Source organism: Arachis hypogaea, chromosome 19 (assembly GCF_003086295.3).
Source record: "Arachis hypogaea cultivar Tifrunner chromosome 19, arahy.Tifrunner.gnm2.J5K5, whole genome shotgun sequence".
Taxonomy (NCBI): domain Eukaryota; kingdom Viridiplantae; phylum Streptophyta; class Magnoliopsida; order Fabales; family Fabaceae; genus Arachis; species Arachis hypogaea.
The window spans coordinates 38,047,490-38,071,687 of record NC_092054.1 but is presented as its reverse complement, the minus strand read 5'-3'; the positions used below and the strand labels follow the sequence as shown (position 1 = coordinate 38,071,687).

At 37.9% G+C, this 24,198-nt stretch overlaps 1 protein-coding gene, 2 long non-coding RNA genes and 1 other non-coding gene across 4 annotated transcripts; 2 read left to right on the top strand and 2 right to left on the bottom strand.

Moving 5' to 3' along the window:
* Positions 1-273: 273 nt before the first annotated feature.
* LOC112782029 (small nucleolar RNA R71) lies at positions 274-377 on the bottom strand. The gene has a single exon (XR_003192773.1). It is a non-coding gene; the product is annotated as a small nucleolar RNA R71 (small nucleolar RNA).
* Positions 378-6,653: 6,276 nt separating this feature from the next.
* LOC112775880 (large ribosomal subunit protein mL102 (rPPR5)) lies at positions 6,654-9,392 on the top strand. The gene has a single exon (XM_025819777.3). The coding sequence runs from the start codon at positions 6,874-6,876 to the stop codon at positions 9,151-9,153; it is 2,280 nt and encodes a 759-aa protein (XP_025675562.1). The 5' UTR covers positions 6,654-6,873; the 3' UTR covers positions 9,154-9,392.
* A 2,383-nt stretch (positions 9,393-11,775) lies between these two features.
* On the top strand, positions 11,776-14,643 carry LOC112777597 (uncharacterized). Its single transcript, XR_003190494.3, has 2 exons — positions 11,776-12,471; positions 12,986-14,643. It is a non-coding gene; the product is annotated as an uncharacterized lncRNA (long non-coding RNA).
* A 423-nt stretch (positions 14,644-15,066) lies between these two features.
* LOC140181954 (uncharacterized) lies at positions 15,067-17,919 on the bottom strand. Its single transcript, XR_011877654.1, has 3 exons — positions 17,604-17,919; positions 17,395-17,527; positions 15,067-15,347 (listed from the first exon to the last, which is right to left on the bottom strand). It is a non-coding gene; the product is annotated as an uncharacterized lncRNA (long non-coding RNA).
* Between the last annotated feature and the right edge of the window lie 6,279 nt (positions 17,920-24,198).

Here is a 24,198-nt window from a genome sequence, read left to right as displayed (position 1 = left end):
CCATAGCTCATCACCCTTGTTCAGAACAACTGTTCGTTTGGAGGAGGTGTTCAAGAAGATCCCAACCAACATTTGACCACCTTCCTGAGAATATGTGACACAGTGAAATTTAATGGTGTTCATTCTGACGCCTATAGATTGCTCTTATTTCCCTTCTCACTCAGAGACAAGGCAGCCAAGTGGCTGGAATCCTTCCCAAGGGAGAGCTTGACAACTTGGGAGGATGTAGTGAACAAATTCTTAGCAAGATTCTACCCTCCTCAACGAATCAATAGGCTGAGAGCTGAGGTTCAAACCTTCAGGCAACAGGATGGTGAGACTCTGTATGAAGCATGGGAGAGGTTCAAAGACTTAACAAGGAGGTGTCCACCTGACATGTTCAACGAATGGGTCCAGCTGCACATTTTCTATGAAGGGCTCTCTTATGAGTCAAAGAAGGCAGTAGACCATTCATCTGGAGGGTCCTTGAACAAGAAGAAGACCATTGAGGAAGCCATAGATGTTATTGAAACAGTAGCAGAAAACGACTACTTCTATGCTTCCGAAAGAGGGAACACAAGAGGAGTGATGGAGCTAAACAATGTGGATGCTCTATTGGCCCAAAACAAGCTCATTATCCAGCAGCTGGCTGACCTCACCAAGAAGATGGAGATGAACCAAGTAGCAGCAATCTCCACTTCATCAACAACACAAGAAGGAGTAAACCAAGAAGCAGAAGGGAGTCAGGAGCAAGCCAACTACATTGGGAATTCACCAAGGAAAAACTATGATCCATACTCCAAGACCTACAACCCTGGATGGAGAAATCACCCGAACTTTGGGTGGGGAAGTGAGCAAGATCAAAACCAAGACCAGAGACGTTACAACTCCAACAACAATGCAGCTCACCAACAATTCACCCAGAGGACATCTCAACACCCCCACAACAACACTTCTCCACATACTTATCAAAACCAAAACAGCACATCTGCTCCGAACCACTCATCAATTGATGACAGGCTCTCTAAGATTGAAGCCTTACTTGAAGGAATATGCCAAGAGATTCAAGAAAATAAGGTGTTCAAAGAGGAGGTGCGAGCCAATATTAAGAACCAGGGAGAAACCATTAGGAAGATGGAATTCCAGGTGGGATATTTAGCTGAGAAGATTCCCAAACCTACTGATAGCTTCCCAAGTGACACTGAGAAAAACCCCAAGGGAGAAGCAAAGAAAGTAAGATGGGAAGATTGCAAAATGGTCACTACAAGTGATCAAGAGATTGAAGACAAGCAAGGCAAAATGTGCAAACAACCTGAAGACAACTCAACAAAGGAGGAGGATAGAGATCACAAAGAACCAGAAATCTCACAACAAGAGCTGCTGAAGCTCTATGCACCATTCCCTCAACTGCTCAATGGTGCTGTGGGAAAAAGAATATACTCAAGGTTCCTAGACTTGTTTGCATCTCTGCATGTGAACATACCATTTATCAAGGCAATTCAACAAATGCCTGCATTCATCAAGTATATGAAGGAACTTCTTCCGAGGAAAAGCTCACTCAAGGGAGGGCAGACTATAGTGATGAACAAGGAATGTAGTGCACTTATTCAGCCTGAGCTGCCTACAAAAAGAAGAGACCCAGGAAGCTTTCATATCCCTTGTGCTATAGGTGAGACTATGTTCGAAGGAGCACTATGTGATTTGGGGGTCAGCATCAACTTACTACCTTTATCTCTGGCAAAGAGGCTACAGATTAATGAGATAATGCCCACAGATGTCATTATCAGACTAGCTGACAAAACTCAAAAGCAAGCAATAGGAGTGGTGGAAAATGTGCTGCTAAAGGTTGGGAAGTACTTTCTCCCAACAGACTTTGTCATTCTAGACATGGAAGAGAGTCATACTCACCCAATCATATTGGGAAGACCATTCCTAGCTACGGCCAGAGCACTTATCGATGTAGAGAAAGGGGAGCTAATATTGAGAATTCATGATGAACGACTCAGCTTCAATGTCTTCAACTTCTCACAAGAAACAGATCAAGAGGACAAGGAACTAAGCACAAACGATAAGGAGACACTGAAGGAGGAGACAAGTACTGAAGCACAGCTAGTTCATTCTGAAACCCCCTCAACTGATAAACAAGGAAAACAGCAACTGCCACAGCTCAAAGAAAAATTGGAGGAACCCAAACCTCTAGAGGCAGGTGAAGACAGCATCACAACTCCTTGGAAAAAAGAGGTCACCAAGGGGAAGGCAACCTCAAAAGAAACAAAGAAGAAGGTACCAAGGAAATGGAGGAACAAGAAGATCCCTACGGAAGATTTCTCTCCAGGGGATAGAGTTGTCTCATCTTACTTCCCAGATATTCCTCCTAATCTCCCTACTGTACCATCTCAGTTACCTAAGGTCTTCACTATCAACAGAGTTCTTTCCTTGAAACATATGGAGATCATTGATCCAACCAATGGATACAAATCCACAGCAAGAGGGGAGGACTTTAAGCACTACCAACCACCATGATGAAAGAAAAACGTCAAGCTAGTGACGCTAAAGAAGCGCTTCATGGGAGGCAACCCATGTTTTATATGCTTTCAGATGATAATGAATAAGTCAATCTTTATGATTTCAACCCAAACTTGACAAACACTTGGTGAATTCTTTATCATGCAGTATATAGTGAAGAACAAGTTTGGTGTTCAAAGCAAACCAAGATGCATGCTAGTCTTGGGAGCTTTGAACAAAACTTTTCATCACATTGCTTCAAACTAAGTTTGGTGTCACCCCATGGTGCCACCAAAATGCATATAAGGAACCACCAATAGTTAGTTAGTTAGTTGGAATTCATAGATAAACAATCAAATCCTTTCTTTCATTTTATTCTAGCCGTAGAGTTTTAATTTTTCTTTTATATATATTAATTTCCTTATTTTAAATCTTTATAGGAAAAGAAAAGAGCGTGGACACCCACAACAGTAAAAGGTGGTGGAGTTCCTTCTTTGTTCCATCGTTTTCTATGCTTTAAATAAGGAAGATCTTGTATGAAATAGAACCTGCTTCCATGTCATGTTAAAAAAAATTTTCTGTCTTTTAAGTTTTCTTTCTGAATAGGTCCATGATTTCTGGTTTAAATGTCACTGCATCATTCCCTTATTTACTTGTAAGCTTGTCCATTTTAAATCAAATGAAGAAGAGAATGATTGTTTTCAAAAGACCAGGGTAGAGTTCATATTGTTGAAGTGCATTCATGAATCTTTGGGGTAGTCATAAGTTAGCTAAGTTGGTTCAACCACAAGGCTAGGAGGACAACCATCTGACCTGAATACTTGACTTTGGATATACTCATGAGACTAAGATAATAACAAGATCCTAAGAAAAGAAAAGGGAAAGAACAATGGAAGTGAAAAACAAAAGAAAAAGAGTAAGCAATAAGGCTAGGCATCAATAGTTTTAATCTTGAGGCAAGTGTCTGTGGTGCTCCTGTGTGAGGGATCTACTTGGATGAATAAGCTCTTAGGGGTGCTTTATCACTTGGTAACTTGGGTTAACTAACCCGGGATTATCAGCTGAAAATCCACTATCAAGAGTAACCCTCACTACAGAGCATTTAGTAACCCAAAGAGGTGCTGGACACCAAGGTCTCAAGAAAAGAAAATAAATAAACTATATGCCTGTGGTGTGTATGTATGGGGGAGAGACTTGAGGGAGTAAGTCCTTAGGGGTGCTTCAACACCTAGCACCTTGAACCAACTGGTTCGGGAGTGTTGGCTGAAAGCTTATCTTAAAGAGTTGCCCCCTTACAGAGCACTTAGCCTAAATAACACAAACAACCCTTGTAATAACAATAAAAGGATCAATGAATAAAAGTCTCATGAGATATAAACAAAGTAAGTGTTTAGGGACATGATAAAGGTCTGAAAGCCAGTAATGGAATGAACCTAAGTTGCTATGCATGAAACCACCATAAAATCAGTAATATGGCTTCCACAAGAATGACTCATTCCTCTGGATGTTCCATTCATCATTCTCTTGTTCCAGTACTTGCTTAGGGACAAGCAAGCTTTAAGTTTGGTGTTGTGATGCCAGGGCATCTTGGCCAGTTTCACTGACCTTTTCTTTACTGTTTTTAGGTTAGTTTCATGCATTTCTTTAGGAAATAAGCTAGTTTTGGGTAAATATTCACTTATGCCTTGACTCAAGCATACATTGTGCATTTTACATGATTTCATGAGGATTTTGCATAAGTTTAGTGACAAATATTATGTTGCATTACTCATGACTTGGACTAGAGCTTTGATGCACTTTGTTACTTGATTTCAGGACCAAAAAGAAGCAAGAAAAGGGGAGGTAAATTGCAAAGATTAATGAGAAAAGTGATTGCCAATAACACTCTCAAAAAGCCATCAATGCCCACGTTAGAGAGTCACGTTAACCAAGTTAACGTGAACTCTAACGTGGAGAAAAGAAGTTGAGCCAACGTTAGTGACACTCAACATTATCACTAACGTTGGCAATTACTCATAAGTGGCCATGTTAGAAGCCACGTTAACCTAGTTAACGTGGCCTCTAACGTTAAGGGGGAGGGAGAGAAGCCAACGTTAGTGACACTCAACATTGTCACTAACGTTGGCCTATGGTGCTAAGTACCACGTTAACTCCCACGTTAACTTGGTTAACGTGTGAACTAACGTAGAAGATGAAGAGTTGTCGACAACGTTAGTGACACTCAACATTGTCACTAACGTTGAAGCAACCACACAACCCCCAAGAGTCACGTTAACTTCCACGTTAACTTGGTTAACGTGGAAGCTAACGATGAGAAATGAAGGATGAGCCAACGTTAGTGACACTCAATATTGTCACTAACGTTGGGATGGCTAAAAGATGGCCACGTTAACCTAGTTAACGTGGACTCTAACGTGAGACCTAGGGGCACATTGGAACGTTAGTGACAATGTTGAATGTCACTAACATTCTCGAAGGATGGCAAAGGCCACGTTAGAAGCCACGTTAACCTAGTTAACGTGAGCTTTAACGTGAAGCAAGAAGGGGCACACTGGAACGTTAGTGACAATGTTGAGTGTCACTAACGTTCTCGAAGGTTGACAAGGCAACGTTAAAAGCCACGTTAACCTAGTTAACGTGGGTTTTAACGTGAGGCAAAAGGGGTGCATTGGAACGTTAGTGACAATGTTAAGTGTCACTAATGTTCCCGAACTTGGACTTTCACTAAATGATTAACACTCCTTACGCCCTGAGCTTAAGTCTCTGCCCACTCCGCACTTTCTCTCTGCAAGTAAAGCCAAGCCCAAATAAAGAAAGGAACTGCTTCAAACTCAAGATCCAAAGGCCCAAGACTTGAAGAGTGAACTAGAAGCTGAGAAGAGTAGTATATATAGGAGTAGCTTTGAATTGTAAAAGAGTTCTGGAGGCTGAAGAACCACTCTCTGTATTTTACTTTCTTTGCAATTTCTAGTTTTATGATGTATTCTCCATCTTTGTTTTCATCTTCAAGAGCTATGAACAACTAAACCCCTTTCATTGGGTTAGGGAGCTCTGTTGTAATTTGATGGATCAATACTAATTTTCATTGTTCTTCTTCTATCTTTCCTCTTGATTTTACTTGAAAGCTTTCGGTCTTCATCCAATTGAGTAGTTATCTTGGAAGAGAAGCTATTCAAACTTGGATCTCTTTTGAACCTTGGAAGAGGAATGAAGAGATCAAGCTAGAAATGCTTTCTCATGCTGGACCAAATTGGGTTTGGATGGGTATGTGACTGTAACCCTCTCAATACTTGGTTTGGGAAATGCATGTGGTATAATCAGTGACCATACTTCATCTCTTCTCATGAGCAATTGACCAAGGAATTGGCTATTGATCAAGATTTGAGAGATTGAATTGCAAGAAATCGCAATTCAATCACTTAAGATTGCCAAGGAGATCAATGAGTGCATTGATTGAGGAAGAGATGAAAATGAACTTGATCCGGAGAATTGCAACATCTCCTAAGCCCAATGAACTCCCCATCTCTAATCTTACCCATTCTCTTTAATTTCTGCCATTTACTTTTATGAGCAAAATCCCCCATTCCCATTTACAATTCTGCAATTTATTTTCAGTCATTTACTTCCAGTCCTTTAATTCTAGCATTTACTTTTCTGTTATTTACATTCCCGCCATTTTATTTTCTGCAACTCTCAACCCAAATTCTGGATTCGCTCAACTAGAACATTCTTCTAATTAAAGTTGCTTGATCAATCAATCCCTGTGGGATTCGACCTCACTCTATTGTGAGTTTTTACTTGACGACAACTTCGGTACACTTGCCGAAGGGAGATTTGTTGAGAGACAAGTTTTCCGTGCATCAGATGGACGACGCTGAGAAGAGGAGAGTGAACGGTGCTGTGCGGAGAAGAGAAGAAACTGAGGAGTAATGACAAAGAGAAGATTTCAGGCTGATCGCGGAGATGAGAGTTTCTTTGTTTTAGCGCGTAGGACTTTTGGTTATTTTCTATAATATCGTATATGCATATAGTATTTTATCGTTTTTTTATACGGTGGCTAAAAATAGTGACTGAAATTAATATATAAATAATATTTTTATAAAAATATATATCAGTAAATAATTAATTGATTTTATTTATTAACAATCTGCTAGTGTGTCACCAAAACAAAAGGAAAAAAAAAATAAAATAAAATAAAGCAGCAAAAAGAAAAGAAGACAGGGCTGTTGTAAGTGTTAAACCCTAACCACCAAAAGTCTTAAGCCTCAGAGTGCTGTCCTCCCCCATTTTTGGCTGCTGCATCCAACTATTCCTCACTTCACTCGTTCACTCTCGACACTAAAACCCACTCTCGACAATCTCCAATTTCCAATCCCAAATCTCATATCCATGGGTTTCCTCTCAAATTCCAAGCTTCTCCAATGGAGACCCACTCTCATCATCCCCAAACTACCCTTCCCCCGCTTCTCCTCCACTTCCACCGCCGAGCCTCTCTCCGAGCCCGACGACCACCACCACCACCCACCTCCTCCTCCTCCACCTCCAGGCGCCACCTCCTCCGAACCACAAAACCCATCCACCCAACCCGATACACCACTCCCAGCAAACAAAGCCCATCAGCAATCCCCGGAAAAGCCCGAAACAATAATCATCAGGATGATTAGCAACCGGGCCTGGACCACCCGCCTCCAGAACTCGATTCGCTCAGTGGCCCCACACATGGATTCTTCTCTCGTCTGGAACATCCTCCATGGCACCTCCTCTTCCCCCGACCAGGCCCTCCGCTTCTTCCGATGGGTCGAGCGGGCCGGGCTCTTCGTCCACGACGCAGGCACCACACTCAAGATGGTGCAGATCCTTGGCCGCTTCTCGAAGCTCAACCATGCTCGCTTGATTGTCCTCGACGCCCCCAAGAAAGGCCTCCCCTGCTCCGAGGACATGTTTGTTTCCCTTATCGACGCCTACGGCCGCGCCGGCATCGTTCAGGAATCCGTTAGGATCTTCCAGAAGATGAAGGAACTGGGCGTCGACCGCACCGTGAAGTCCTACGATGCGCTTTTCAAGGTCATTCTCCGCCGCGGACGGTATATGATGGCGAAAAGGTACTACAATGCTATGCTTCGGGAAGGCATCGAGCCTACCCGGCATACTTACCATTTGCTGCTTTGGGGTATGTTCTTGTCTTTGAGATTGGATTCTGCAATTAGATTTTATGATGAAATGAAGAGTAGGGATATTTTACCTGATGTTGTTACTTATAACACTATGATTAATGGGTATTTCCGGTTTAAGAATGTTGACGAGGCGGAGAAGTTGTTTGCGGAGATGAAGGGGAGGGGAGATACTGTGCCCAATGTGATTAGTTATACTACTATGTTGAAAGGGTATGTAGGGGCAGGGCGGGTTGATGATGCCGCGAGGATTTTCGAGGAGATGAAGTCTTGTGGTGTTAAGCCGAATGCCGTTACCTTCACTACACTGTTGCCTGCGCTTTGTGATGCTGGGAAAGCAGCCGAGGCAAAGAATGTGTTGCGGGAGATGGTGGATAGGTATATTGCCCCCAAGGATAATTCCATCTTCATGAAACTGCTGAGTTGCCAGTGTGAGTGCGGTGACTTGGACGCAGCTGGGGATGTGCTGAAAGGGATGATAAGGTTGAGCATTCCGACAGAGGCTGGTCACTACGGTGTCTTGATTGAGAATTTCTGCAAGGCCAACGTGTATGACAAGGCAGTGAAATTGTTGGACAAGTTAATTGAGAAGGAAATTATCTTGAGACCGCAGAGTTCTTTTGATATGGAACCTAGTGCTTATAACCTGATGATTAAGTATCTTTGTGAAAATGGCCAGACAGCTAAAGCAGAAACGTTTTTCCGCCAGTTAATGAAAAAGGGTGTGCAGGATTCAGTTTCTTTTAATAATCTGATCCACGGGCACTCGAAAGAAGGAAATCCTGATTCTGCTTTTGAAATTTTAAAGATCATGGGGAGGAGAGGGGTTGCAAGAGATGCAGATTCCTACAGGTTACTTATCGAGAGTTACCTGAGAAATGGTGAACCAGCTGATGCTAAGACAGCTTTGGATAGCATGCTCGAAAGTGGACATGTACCGGAGTCAACTCTTTTTAGATCAGTTATGGAGAGTTTGTTTGAAGATGGCAGGGTCCAAACGGCTAGCAGAGTAATGAAATGTATGGTGGAGAAGGAAATCAAGGAGAATATGGATTTGGTTTCTAAAATTTTGGAGGCTCTTCTCATGAGAGGTCATGTCGAAGAAGCACTGGGCCGTATTGAGTTACTGAATCAAAATGGATTCGAGCCTGATTTAGACCACCTACTATCTGTTCTTTGTGAGAAAGAAAAGACAATTGCTGCTCTCAAACTGTTTGATTTTGCTCTTGAGAGAGACTATATTGTAGGCTTTTCAATTTATGATAAGGTTTTAGATGCTCTCTTGGCAGCGGGGAAGACTCTCAATGCATATTCCATCTTGTGTAAAATTTTGGAGAAAAGAGGCGGAACAGATTGGAGTAGCCGTGATGAGCTGATCAAGAGCCTTAATCGAGAGGGGAACACAAAGCAAGCGGATATTTTATCGAGAATGATCAAGGGGACAGAGGGAAGTCCCCTAAAGAGAGAAGGAAAGAAGAAATTTGCTCCAGCTACATAATTTGGTCCGTCTTATTTTTCTTTTTTGGTTTTAGAGTTGAGAAGTATTACAGGGTTATATCTTGATCCTAATCAGTTGTATTTTTTTTTAGAATTCAAGAATTGTTCTTTATTCTGATCCAAAATTGCTATTCCTTTTGACTAACTCTGTAGTCTCATGTATCATAATAAATGACATTACTTCCTTTTATACAAATTTATTATATAAAAGTATAAAACTGCAATATTCCTGAGAAGAAATGTGCTGCGCTAGGTTGGTATATGAATAGGTACGAAACTACTGATACTGCTCATCTGTATGTTGATCTATTTCCCTATATTGTTTCTGCTCAGCACTTCATCCAGCGATTAGGATGCAAGTAGTTATTGTTTGTCGACTTTGGTAGTTTGATTTCGATATGTAACAATGGCTCTATATACTATTTGAATTTGTGCTATGCCCAGGACTTCATTGTCACTATAAGTTCAAATTCAAAGCATCGCCGATTGTTGTTTTGCGCTGCTTGATTGCCCTTTTTGATTGCTTGAACTTTGCATGTATCTTATAAATAATTATTCCAATATTTTTGTAAAAATTAGATAAATATATACGGTATTTGTCATTAATGAAAAATAATGGTACGCTTCGGTGAACAGAGTTAATCTTTATGAGACCACAATATAATATAGGTTTAATTATCTTTTTCGTCTTTATAGTTTTATCAAATTTATAATTAGATTCTTATAATTTTTACTTTTCAATTGGATCTGTTGTTTTTAACTTTATAATTAATTCTTTTCCGTCTCAAAAACATTAAAAATAATAGAATATTTCTTCCAAAAAACATGTAGTTGATCTAATTAGGTTATTAATTATGGATATATTCAATTTGCAGAAAAATATTCCGTTAGCTCATATTTTTTTAACATTAGTAAGGATCTAATTACAAAATTAAAATATAAGGCCCAATTGACAGAAAAAAAAAAAGTATAAGAATCTAATTACAAATTTGGTGAAATTATAAAGGCTAACAAAATAATTAAACCTATAATATATTTGGTTCCATGATATTTTGTCAAAAATTAAATCTCTTGAAAGATAAATTGATGGTCAATTCCAAAAAAAGTAAAACCCCTCCCCGGTCCCTGACCATTTACAAATTGACCTGGCGCCCCCTCACCATTAGAAATTAACAACACAGTCCTTAATCATTCTCTCCGTGTGACCAAAAAGACCCTCTTACTGGTACTTCCGGTTAAGAGGGTCCTTTCGGTCACACGGAGAGAATGGATAAGGACTGTGTTGTTATTTTTTAATGATGAGGGGACCGAGGAGGGATTTTACTTAAAATTGGAAAATAAATATAAAAAAAAGCATTGCTTTAAGTTTTGCATCTAATGCATTCTACCATATTTTACATTTGGACGGAGAGCAAACAACGTTAAACTTAATAGATAGCACGAAATCATTAACAACGAGACTTAACACAAAAGTGATCATTATTTGGGTTGATTAAGCATTATTATGTCTTGGATTTAGGGTTTTAAGAACGACATGTATGTTCTATATTGTTCTATATTGTTGAACCTAAAAAAAAAGTTAGTTCAAGATTATTATTCCATACAACTTTTTCTAGAAAAATTAAACTGCTTTTCTTATTAGTGGAATTAAATTCATCAACCATAATTTTAATAGTAGGGTTACACGTAGAGACTAAATATTCTTTTTAGATTTTTAGAAGCGATATTTGTTTCATCCAAATGTTCGTGATATGACGAATTAATTTTAATTTAATTTTACGTATTTTAATTTTGTTTATTTAGTTACTAATTTGAATTTTATGTCAGAGAATTTAGAGTCTTCTTTATTTAACCTAAAGTTGAGTGAGTTTCTTCGATTTAATTTCCAAACCAGTGAACAAATTAGATTGAGGTATTTCTTTCTTGTTGCATCAAGAAATTGAATACAAAAAGAATCAGTTAATTTTTTATTCAATTTCTTGATACAACAAGAAAGAAATACCTCAATCTAATTTGTTCACTGGTTTGAAAATTAAATCGAAGAAACTCACTCAACTTTAGGTTAAATAAAGAAAACTCTAAATCCTCTGACATAAAATTCAAATTAGTAACTAAATAAACAAAATTAAAATACGTAAAATTAAATTAAAATTAATTTGTCATATCACGAACATTTGAATGAAACAAATATCACTTATAAAAATCTAAAAAGAATATTTAGTCTCTACGTGTAACCTTACTATTAAAATATTTAGTCCCTAACCATCTAGAAAAGGACCTGGCGCCCCCTGACCATTAGAAAATAACAACACAGTCCTTATCTATTCTCTCGTGTGACCGAAAGGATCCTCTTGTCGATTTTCGGGTAAAAAGTAACCGAAAGTACCGGTAAGAAGGTTCTTTTGGTTACACGGAGAGAATGGTTAAGGACCGTGTTGTTAATTTCTAATGGTGAGGGGGCGCCAGGTCAATTTCGTAAATGGTTAGGGGCCGGGGAGGGGTTTTACTCTTCCAACAATAATAACTTAAAGGTGAACACTATGGCAAAGATGCAAGTCTAATAAAGATGTACAGAGGTGGACCTTATATAAAAAGATGTCAACACGTGCCCCTCGTGTCTCCCCTCAGGGAGCAAGCTCTGTTGGAGTGGGTTGCAGTGGCTTGCATCCTTGATAATTAGTCGAGTCATGTCATTGTCGACGGGGTGAGATGTGTCTGGCCCCGTTGATGCTATTGAGCTGGGTCTCATGTCTTTGGAAAATCATTAGAAAGAGTTCAATTAGTATGTTGGGGGTGGATGCTCCATACCTAAAATATGAGAATTTATATGTCTAGTTCTGTTTATATGCTGGACCTCATGTCTTTGCAAAATCATCAGAAAGAGTTCAATTGGTGTGTTGAGGATGGATGCTCCATACCCAAAATATGAGAATTTATATACCCAAGTTTGTTTATATTGAGATAGATATAGATTATGTAAATTATTTTCCATTCCTGACCCGAAAAAAAGAAATTTTTTTTTTTGCAATTTAGAAAAGGGAAAAGGTAAAAGGTGAAACTAAATTTAGGGCATAGGTAGTCACTCCCATCAATTGGCTAATGTGATTATGCAAGGGTTTAGGTTGTTCTGGTGAAGAACCATTTACTGTCACGTTGAAATTCTGAAGTTGTTTAAACGTGTCTGGTGAGTTGTGTTTGGAGATCGATTAGGACACCTGTGTTTGTGTTAGGGTGGGGGTTTTTGTGAACGGTGGTGTAGTTGTAGTGGTTCAATCAGCCCGCCCAACTACGTCGTGGTCGTCGGCGGAGTTGAATCGAGGTATGTCACTCTAATTTTATCTATGGAATTATGGTTGTTCTAGGATAGTACGATGGTAATAGTGGAGTACAATCGAAGTTTACTGGGGAGGCGGTTGTTGGTGCACAACGTCGGGTATGCTGTTAGAGGAAGCCCTTAGAATTTTTTTGACATACGTTGATGTATCTTTATGTAATGATTATGTTTTGACCATATAATGGTGGTTAATTAGATAAATTTAATTAGGGAGGCATTGAGAGACATGCATTAAATTGTGAATGTTGGGTGTAGTTTTTATTCAACGTGTGTGTTTGTTCATTTTAGTATTTTGTTGTAGGTAAGTAATGTTGTTCAAGTTCAGATCCTCGTAATGGTGCTAGAAATTGCGACAACGTGAGCAGCAGTAGTGTCATTCTATAAGTTGTTTTTGAAAATTGTAATATTGATCCAAATAGGGAATTGAGATGTAGTTTGCTGTCGGGATGTATATTCTACTTGAAAGTATGTAATTGTGTTTAATTTTTGGATGCTTCAGGTACAGTTTGCGGGTTGGGCACGAGGATGTCTTTCACAATTCTATTAAGTGATGATTTTGAAGAGTCCAATGCTAGTAGCTGTGAAGAATAGGTCGGATTTTCATCATCTGATGAGGATGAGAGTACGGATTTCAAGTTTGGATCTCCTGGTGGCGAAGCCATTACAAGGTCGCAAGATAAGCCAATAAAAGGGGAAGGTTTTGCTCAAGTAGGGTTGTTGGCTAAGGACTTTTAACAGAGTTTTTGAATAAGAAGAAGAGGCATATGTTGTGTATAAGTAGTTTGTGAGGTTAAGGGGATTCGATGTTCGAAAGGGAGACGTTGGTTGTGTTAATGGCGTGTTAGTGAGGCGCGACTTTTTCTGTCACTGGCAAGGTACTAGGAGCTTGAAGCAATATGATCGTCCAGATAGGATAAAGGAGGAGAGGCTGGAGCACTGGACGGATTGCAAGGCGAAGCTGAAAATATACCTTGATGTAAGCCAATAAGTGTAGATGGTGCGGAAGATTAATGACGACCACAATCACGAAATGGCGTCACCTATCTTCAGTAACCTTGTACTGTCTCACCGAAAGATGAGTGACTGTGACAAATCCCAGGTTGATAGCATGAAGCAGTTTGGTATCACAACTTCAAAGGTGATGGCTTATATTGCGGGGAAGTCGGGCAGTTATGGCATGCTTAAGTTCACAAAGAGGGATCCTTACAACTATGTTCATAAGCAACGACGAGCCAGGATCAGTGATGGTGACGCCATACAACCATTAGTTACTTGGAAGGAAATGCTAATGCTGACTTGATGACTGTTGCCAGATATACAATAGCTGAAAGCAATCGACTTGGAAGCCTATTTTGGACGGATGGGATAATGAAATCTAATTATTGGAAAGGTCCTTGCTTTTGACTCGACTTATCGAGAAAACAAGTACAAGAAACCTCTAGTGGTCTTCTCAGGGGTGAATCATCACAGAAAAGCATGCATCTTTGCTTTCACTTTAGTTGAGGACGAGGAGTTCCGAACATACAGGTGGCTGCTTCTGAATTTTTTGGACGTCATGGGAGTAGAAACCCAACGCTTGTCAACATGGATGGGAATAAGGCAATGAGGGTTGCAATAGTGGAGGTGTTTCCTTCAACTAGGCACCAACTATGTGCTTGGCACCTTAAAAAATTGTGTGCAGAGGGTCAAGGATGTGGAATTTTTGCAAGGTGTTTAAGAAGGCCATATATGCCAACTTTGAGCCACATGAGCCACATGAGTTTGAGCTTTACTGGCAGATGTCAGTGGAGTCACTTGGGTTGGTGGACCATGAAGGACATGCCAACAACAACGTGACGAGGATGGGCATGAAACAGCATGCGCTGATTCATGGTCTGGCCAGTTTAAAACTCAATCTGTAAACGTTAGAATGTCCCAGATAGGTACATTGCAAGAAGGGGGGAAAACTGAGTAAGGTCAACACAATGTTGCCATTAGTGTGTATGGGTATATATGTTGTTATGAAATCTGGTATGTTGCTTCATTATGTAAGGATGCTGATTGAGAACACTAGGCAAGTTGGGCGCCTTCAACTAAATCCTTTTTTTTTTTTTTAAGCAATTACCATGGTTGCTATGACATTAGAATAATAAATAGAAACTCTAATTTTGTGTAAAATTATAAGTCTTTATAACATCAAAAAATATGGTTTTTTATGGTGAGGTTCTTTTAATTTGTGAGGGTCATAGTTAGTTAATTTATCAGTCCTGCAATAGTAACTTTACATTGAATGATTAGGAGCTGACGATGCTGGAATGAGTAGGGTTTAATGAGGGGTTTAGGGTTTTCATTGATTGAATTTGGTTACTGTATTGGACAACAAAATGGTGACGTGTGTAACACCCTAATTCTCCTAAGCTTTACCTCATGCCCTAAAGCAAAGGTTAATCAGAGGTCACGACAATCCTATGGCTTATACATTTAAATATACAGAAGGAAGTAATAATTCTAGAAACCCAATGAAGGAATAAGCTCAAAAATAGAGTTACAAAAGCGCAAAATGTTCGTACGAAGCTACAAACTTAAGGCACAAGATAAAGATATAAGATAACAAGATATAATTATATAAGAGGATATAATAGTCATAAGGAACTAGCCTCAGCCTGCGGAGTATAGGCCGACTAGTGTTATACAGACATACAGAGTTTTGTGAGTTAAAACAGCATATACAGAATCTCTCTCTCAAAGTAAGCGTCTAAGGCAAATATAAATACAAAAGTGAGAGAACTTAAAACAAAATAGCCAAAAGACTCCAAAACATGATAAAGGTCCTCCGCTCTGTCACCATCAAGCAACTCACCGAGGTGGGTTGCGACCTGCATCTAAAAAATAACAAGTATGGAATGAGAACCGAAGGTTCTCAGTATGGTAATAGTGCCTAGTAATGTAAGATATAAGACCCCAGGATGCCAGAGGCAATCCTAGAGCTTCATATCAATCATAAGATTTAACTTAAAGCATAACTAAAATCAAAACCATAACTTTAGATCCTTTATGAAACAGGGTAAACTATCTTAAGGGATTTCTAACTATCAGTTCACCGCTGTCCCACAGCCTTCACCAGCCTAACCGCCATGCGATCCCATCGCCACCGCTTACCGAACCTCCTCAATCCCAGTAGAAAACACAAATAATAGCAATGCAAGTAAAGCACAAGTATAACATGTATATTAGGAAATTCAAGAAGCAATTAATCATGTTATACAATTAGGCAAGCAATTTCAAGTCGGCAAAGCAAACAAACAGATAGAAGATGCACATGATGAATGCCTGTCCTATTTGGCTGTGATATCACATTGTTGGTTCAACTGTCAACCCGACACATCTCCATGGAGATGTTTCCCTTCGGTCTCAGAATGAGAACCCCCGAGATATCGTGCCCGGAACACGGTCCAGGATATAGTGCCTGCACACTCTAGTGATTCCGAAGGGATGCGAGTGGGATATTCTTACCATAGACCTCACATCTCAACGTAAGCAGGATTAACCAACCATCCTTACTCCGCCGCCGCGACCTCGAAAAGCGGGATTAACCAACCGTCCTTGCTATGCGCATAGCGTCTCAACAATCTCAGTATAAAATAATATAGCAGTGGCTTTCATAAATCATTTTTCAATACATCAGTAATCCATCATTCCATTCCGAGTTCCTGACTCGTCTCAGCCATCATCAATTCATAATTTCCACAACTCATTACCTCAATCGTCATTGCAGTACTCCGTCATTTCACTCAACAAATCCTTCCTCTGTACTCCAGAAACCTAAGCCTTCGTTTTCTAAACTTTTTACCCGAATTTGTCTAGTTAACCTACTTATGGTATTCTCCATGTCTCCAAGCCTAAATTCAAGTTAAAGAATTTTAAATAAGTGTTACGGAAGTTTACAAGCTTGCCGAGAAAGTAAAATAGTTAAAAACAAGGTGTTTATTGAAAAACAGGGTAGTGTGCGTACGCATAGGGTTGTGTGTATGCACTCCCAGAAGAGTTTCTCAAAGTGTGCATATGCACAAAAGGCAAAATTTACCTTGTTGAGTTCACACATAGAAACGTGTGATCGCTCCCAACAGAACGCACTTCCCAGCGTGTGCGTGCGCACCAGAGTGTGTGCATGCGCACCGGTGTGTGCGTACGCACGTTTTCAAAAAATTACAGGGTGTGCGTGCACCCAAGGCTGTGCGTACGCACAAGTCAAAATATAGCCACTGTTTAGAGTGCGCGCACAGCAGTGTGCGTACGCACACAAACCAGAAATCACAAATTCTGCAACATCACATAATTCATATTTCTGACACCAACTTCCGACGATCATATCATTTTCTGCAAAATTCCGATTACTACAAAATCTATATCGTTTTAAAGCTTTTTGAATTATCTTTAAGTTGATATAAAAATCATTCAATTTCAAAAACCGTAGCTCAAGATATGATCCGTCAAAGTTCACCCAAAATCCATTTTTACCAAAAATCTCTAAACCTCAATTTTACCAAATCATTTATTCCACATTCAAAACAGTCCTAATGTACCTAGATCCTATTCACATATCCTCCAATTCATTCCACAACCTAAAATTCACATTTTCATCATTTCTATACCAAATCATCAATCAATTCATTAATCTCTCACACAATGCGCAATAACATCATACATCAATAATTCCTCATACACAAATCCATCACTTACCACCCATCATTATCATAATAGTCATCCAAAATCAATCTTAACACAACATCAATAATCCATCATCATGCAACATAAACTCAAAGTCATCATACATCATAATCATCAACATTTAATGTCAATCATATCCTATGGTCCATTAGCCTTTGTCCCAAGATATTACATATTACATAGAGAAAACCGAAACTATACCTTGGCCGATTTCCAATATGTGCGAAACACCAAATATGTGCCCAACAAGCTTCCAATCACAAGAGTTAGCTCCCCAAAGTTCCAATTCCACAAGTTCAACCTCCAATTGAGTTTTACACCAACAATATTCAATCTAAACCACATATATCACTACAATTAACCACTAAACTCAAAATCTCAAAGATCCACAAGAGGGTTAGGGTTCTTACCTTTCCCAAATATCGTAGGATCACAACCCAATAATTTTTTCATGCTAGATTGATCCTAAACACATCAAAATCTCAAAATCCCAAACACTAGATTTTCGAATTTTTTTTGGAAGGAAAGGCTGAGAGAGAAAATGAAATTTTCGCACCAGTTTCTTGGGTGGGTTTTGTAGATCTCTTCGTGGTGATCGCGTGGCCATAAACGGTGCGGCGATCGGAGCTCTGTAGCTCAAGTTATGAGCTTGAGAAGTTAGAGGTGAATAGTATCGATGGAGGGTTTCTCTCCTTCTTCCCATCTCAACTGCATGTGTTGTGTTTTGTGGTTGAGTATGGTTCATTAATGGTGTTATATGTATTGGGCTTGGGCCCAACTTGGGCCTAGTTTAACCTGTTAGCGTTTTTGGCCCGTTTGGCCTAATTTTAAGCCAAACCTTTAAAATTAGTGCCCGATTTTTAACTTTAATTTATTTTCTAAGATTTTCTACTGTTTTTATTATTCTCGCACAGTATCGGACAAACTTAAGCCGGTATTACCGGTTAATTTACCAGTACGCGTTTTTACACAATTTTCTGAAGAAAATTATATTTTTCAACTCAGAAAAATCTACTGAGTCCAAATATCATATTTAAATTTTCTAATTAACATTCTAGATTTTTGGAACCTATTTTAGGCAATTTAATTATTTAATAAAACGGTTAATTAATCGTGATTCTTACATTCTCCCCACCAAATAAAAAATTTTGTCCCCAAAATTTAGTGATTACCTGAGAATAGCTCAGGATAATCCTTCCGCATCTCAGACTCCAATTTCCAAGTATGCTCTTCCACTCCTGCTCTCTTCCAAGCAACTTTGACCAATTGAACTTTCTTTCCTCACAGTTTCTTCACACTAGTGTCGTCAATCTACAACCGGTGTTACTTGAAACGTCAAGTTCTCCTTTAGCTCAACCGACTCAGGCTCTAATACATGAGTCGCATCCGACGTGTACTTACGGAGTTGTGACATGTGGAATACGTCATGTAAGTTAGACAAATGATTATCACACGCTAATTACAAAAAAACACAAAAAACACTAACAAGGCTAGCTGTGCCCAATGCCAACGGTCCACCTACATTGATTATTTGTATTTATCCATTACATCATCCAAATAAATCTGCTATCAAAAAGTAGTGATGAAACAAACAGCCCTACAAAAGAAGGATCATGGGTCTTCGTTTCACTTGCGTCAATAATTCGAGTTATTTGTATGTCATATCCATTTTATTTTGACTAATTGGATCCAACACTAAAATATATTTATATATTTTGAATATGCACCCATCATCCATATTGGTTGATTTCTATGGGCACATTGAAATGAACCTACTGGCTCGTATCAACAGAGGCTCCTACGAACCATGTTGAGTTTTGATCATTTAGGGGGGGGGGACCCAATCCCAAAAATGAAACTTTGGTCTCTTTCTTTGGTTTTCTTATAGTTTTGCTTGACGAATAAGTCGGTGCATAGTCTTGAATTCCAATCTCTACTCAGAGTTCTGCACTTCCCTACTGTTTTTGGGTCTGCTTTCACAAAGATCTTCAAGATAAGATCATCACTCAAGAATAGGAGATGGCATCTCTTTGGTGGGATATCACTCATTATGACTATATAGAGATTAAAGGTTTGGGTAATGGAATTTAGTGAGTTAGAGGAATGGGCTTCAATTGGAATACCACCCAATTATTTGTCCTACCCTATTTATATAATTAGCTTAGATAGTATTCATTTGTGGCATTGTTTCATCGTTTATTATGACATTGGCATGGGTCAGGTAAACTAATCATTTTTTATTGCACATCAAAAGAGCTGCGAACAACATTCTATTTGTATTAAAACCTGAGTAGGATATAATTATAGTAGATGATGAAAATTTAATTAATAGGTATTTTTCTTATTCATTGTAAGAGCAATAATTTAAATTTGATGTATTTAGCTATATGCTAACGTTACTTGTGATGGGTTTTGGCGATTGTAAGCTATAAGTTAATATGTGTTATTTATATTGATGTCAGATTTAAAAAAATATGTTAGAATCCCAATAAATCAATTTAATGAAGGATGAACTAATGAGTTTTCTGATGTAATAATCCATGTTCTATAATTCAACAGAATAATAAAAATCTGAATTGTATTTACAAATATATGTGAATAAGTCACTTCACCAATAAAGGGCTTCTGTAATGCAAACCAATAACTTACTAGTTGAAATATCATATAAATTGTGTCTGGGTTGCTTATTTTTGAAAAAATTTATTGTATAACAATACTCAATATAATTTTCTTTCTTTTTTGTGAAGATATAAGGTAACATGATTAGGTTAGATATAACCTATTAAAACGTAAGAGTATGTGCATTGACGCTGTTTTTTATCCATAAAAAATTGGTATTGACCAGTGGTCACTCATGAAAATTTCTTTCCACACAATTGCTTTATGCATAACTGCTCTACCCTTTGCTCCCTTCCCAGTACAAGTTTTCACTAATTAGCAAAGTTCTAAAAACTGGTTCAGACCGGCCAGTCGAACCGGTTGAACTGCGAACTGTTGCAAAAAAATGAATCGGTCAGACGTCAAAACCACCACTTTTAAAAACTGTCATTAAACTGTCGAACCGTGATCCGGCCAATTTTTTGAATTATGAAGCAAACGCTGTCATTTAGTTGGTGCTGAACCCTAACTCCGCTACTCTAATCCAGCCCTAACCAAACTCCAGACTCCAGAACACGCTCTCTGCCTTTCTCACACTCAGTCAAGAGCTCCTCTCATCGAGCCCCTGGTCCTCCCCCACTTCCGTTCAGCCACCGCCTGCTCCCTCACTTCCCCTCCATCGTGTAGCAGCCATCGCAACTTTCCTTTCCCTCCATCGCACAGCCACTGTGCGAACGTGGAAGCCTCTGTCGCACAGCCACGGACCCGCCGGCGCTAGCTTTGTTCCACCGCAGCCACTGTCCCATTCGGAGGTGCTCCTTGTCTCGGTGTCTCCCTTTTGCATGCTCTGTTCAAGGCTTCTAGCTTCGAAGGTGCTCTCTTGCGTCACCATCGCGCTCACATATAGGAAGAATCATCGCAAGCGCTACCGTTTCCTCCTCCTCTCGGTCAAGCTGTCATCCGCTTCTCAGGTGTGTCGTTGTCTACTTCTCATCTATCCTACTCGTTGCAGTCCTTGTCGTCTGCGACCCTCAGTCACGCCGCGTCCTCCATCTTAGGGTTTGTAGCTTTTTTCTTTTAATTTATGTATGTTTTGGTAATTTCTGATGTGTTATATTTATTTCTCTGTTTGGTTCTACTAGGCTACTATTTTTTGTGTGTTGTGATTTTATTATTTTAATTTACTGATTATTGATTATTGAATGTGTTGTGATTATTAATTAGCTTTGGTTCTTCTATGCTGCTATTTTATGTGTCACTGTATTGCTGATAATAATACCTCAGTTAGTAAAAATGAATTATGGCACGATGCTGATCAATATGGATTATCTTAGTTTAATGTTGCTGAATCGAAATTATGTGTTGCTTTACTAAGATTTTGAGGATCACATTCTAATAATTGACCTTGCATATTAGTAACTGAGCTTTTAATAGAATTTAGAGGTGCTGAAATTTAGGTTGGCAGGGTTAGAAACTAGAATTTACCTGTAACTTTGTTTTATATTTCCAGCTCTGTTCAATGGCAAAGTAGACAAATGTAGAGTCAAGTTTTGTGATTTACATCTGCTTGGATTGTGGTTGTTTTGATGATTTATTGAGTAACAAGATAAAGGAGTATTAAAATATTAAGTTTAGCTCTGGGTTATTGTGAAATTCTTTTGCTTTTCCTGATTTGTTTTGAGTCTCCTCAAGTTAATACAATTTTAATATAAGCCTGGAGGTTTGAGTCTCCTCTTGATTAGAAATTTGTGATATGTTAGGTGGCAGGTTAGATTTAGGTGGCGATATGTTTGAGCCTGCAGCTATGGAAAAATGAGATTTCAGAACTTCTAGTTTGTGTTAAATGATGTGGATTGTACAGCTGCTATTTCGAGGAACTTTCATTCTTTTTTTTATGACGAAACCTTCATTCTTTTTTTTGTGACGAAACCTTCATTCTTTTTCTTTGTTGCTTGGACAAATTTAAACCAGTTAGAATTGGTTTGATATTTTTTGATGTAATTGCTTTATTGATTAATGTCATCAAAGCAAACATTTATAGGATGAAGAAAGAATTTTGGTTTCTCTTATAGCAAACTTTGAAAGCAAAAGCTTCTGTTCATTAAAATATTTAAGTCTGTACTTTATCTAAAGATTTTAAGATTGTAGTTGATAACACTTCATGTAGTGTTTTAAATTTAAAAGATATTTTAAAATTTATATTAGACTATAATTATGTTTTAAAGTGTTTATTTATAATTTATTTATTATTTTAATATAAAACAATTTTTTTGGTTGGACTACAGTTGAACCGGTTGAACCATTAAATCAGTGAACCAATGACTGAAGCGGTTTGATGACCAGTTCAGTTTTTAGAACCTTGCTGATTAGTGTATAGTTCATGCTTTCCAATGACACTTAGCTATATAAATCCATCATGTCTGGACTTTATCTAGCGATCATTACATAGATATATGAAATTTTATCCATGAACCTCACTGAATTTTTATCAATATCATCAGTATGCATTTTATTGAGACCCAGCCTAGCATAAATTGTCATTTTAAGGTATTTTTTCTGCATATATTATAGCATTGAACCTTTTTTGTTATTTAATAGATTTTTCTTTGTTGTATATTAATACTATGCTACATAGAAAGGATATGATTTGTAGAATTCACAAATGGTTTAGTGTAAGAGAAATATTTCAAATTCTACTTTTATGGAAAATTGTACTTTCTTAACCTATGATACAGTTGGACTATTTTTAAACACAAGTCAAGATGAGATATTCTCATTTATTGCTATCTTCGTAATACAAAAATTATTTGAAAGTCCCACTATAGCTAAAATATAGCTAAAAGTGCCACTTCTTGTCTTAAAACATAAGAAATATAGTTTAGGTAGGCTTTACTAAAATTTGGAGTTCCATATAATATATAATTATGGTATTATAAACTTTTTAACGTCCCTATACTAAACTGAACATAATAGGAAATCTAGATTAACTTATACATTTATCATGTTTTTTTGCCATTTTATATTAAATTTATACCGTTTATCCATTAATAATATTGTGATGTAGATTTGTTTGATATGAAAATAATCAAATTTTAGTATTTTGATTCTATTGGTCTATTTTTTTTAGTGATATCCACCACCATCAAAACCATTATAAAGCAGTGTATTGTTGTGAATGACAAATCATTTGAAAGTAACAATTATATATTAATTTTTTGATGCATTGTCCCATGCTAGAAATTCTTGTATATAGTTCATGTATCTGTGAAAGAAACAGGATTTTATTTGACTGACACATCACATAATTATTTGATTTTAGTTACACACTAACTCTCACATAAGTAATTCTGTGATGAAATCTGAACCACCAATTACCATTTGTGCTGGTCATTCGTAACATTAATTTAAGTATTGGTCCAGTTAACAGATATCTTGTTACGATACATACACACTAAGGTGACATGAACACACTTGGTTACTTATTAGTTTTTTTCTTGTAATATCTTTTGACTATATAAAGAATCTTTTCTACATTTTTCAATGCTTAAAATGAATATGGTATACCTCGATATCTATTATTCATATTAGGTTTGGCCTTGCTTTATACATTGTTTGGGACATTTGTTGTTACTGGCTTCTTTCTTTCAATTAACTATTTTTTTCTGCAGTTAAACAAACACATTGATTTACACAGAAACTGTAAAAAGACTAAACTGAACATGTGAATCAGATGATCGTTAAATTCATATGTGAAGATTTGGTCAAAACAACTATGTTAACATCTTTAAACACATGATCTCTCTATCCAGTGGCCTATGCATCCATATCATTCACTATTTAGTATAAGGAACACTCTTATGACGATGCCATATGTTTAGGCATTCGATGCTATGCACATTGCCGATCTGAAACAGATCTCTTACTCATATTTCCTAATTCAATGGTTAACACTTCTATCAATATCTTATTATATAGATTGCCGAAAACACTGATACTATATCACTTGATAGACTGACTAAACAAAAAGTTGGTTGCATAAATATGCACAATTAACGCAAGACATTAGTATTTAATTTTATTAATATGCAACAATCGACTTTATAGTTAACGTGATCAAGGAGATCCCATCTTAGCTAAACGGCTGGTGTATATACTAATGAATCAACCAAAAAGTAATTAAGTTAGATGAATAGGATTCGATTTTGCTTTCAATCCATATCAGAAGGTCTATGATATTCGTTTAGGTTGTTTTGATTTTCTCAGATTTCCTCATTCAATGGTTAACATTGCTATCATGTCTTGTTATATAGATTATCGAAACCACTGATACTGTGTCACCTAATAGCCTAACTAAACCAAAAGTTGGTTGTATAAATATGCATAATTAATGCAAGACATCAGTGTCTA

Coding starts and splice junctions, on each gene's coding strand:
- LOC112775880 (XM_025819777.3), top strand. CDS start 6,874: ATGGGTTTCCTCTCAAATTCCAAGCTTCTCCAATGGAGACCCACTCTC.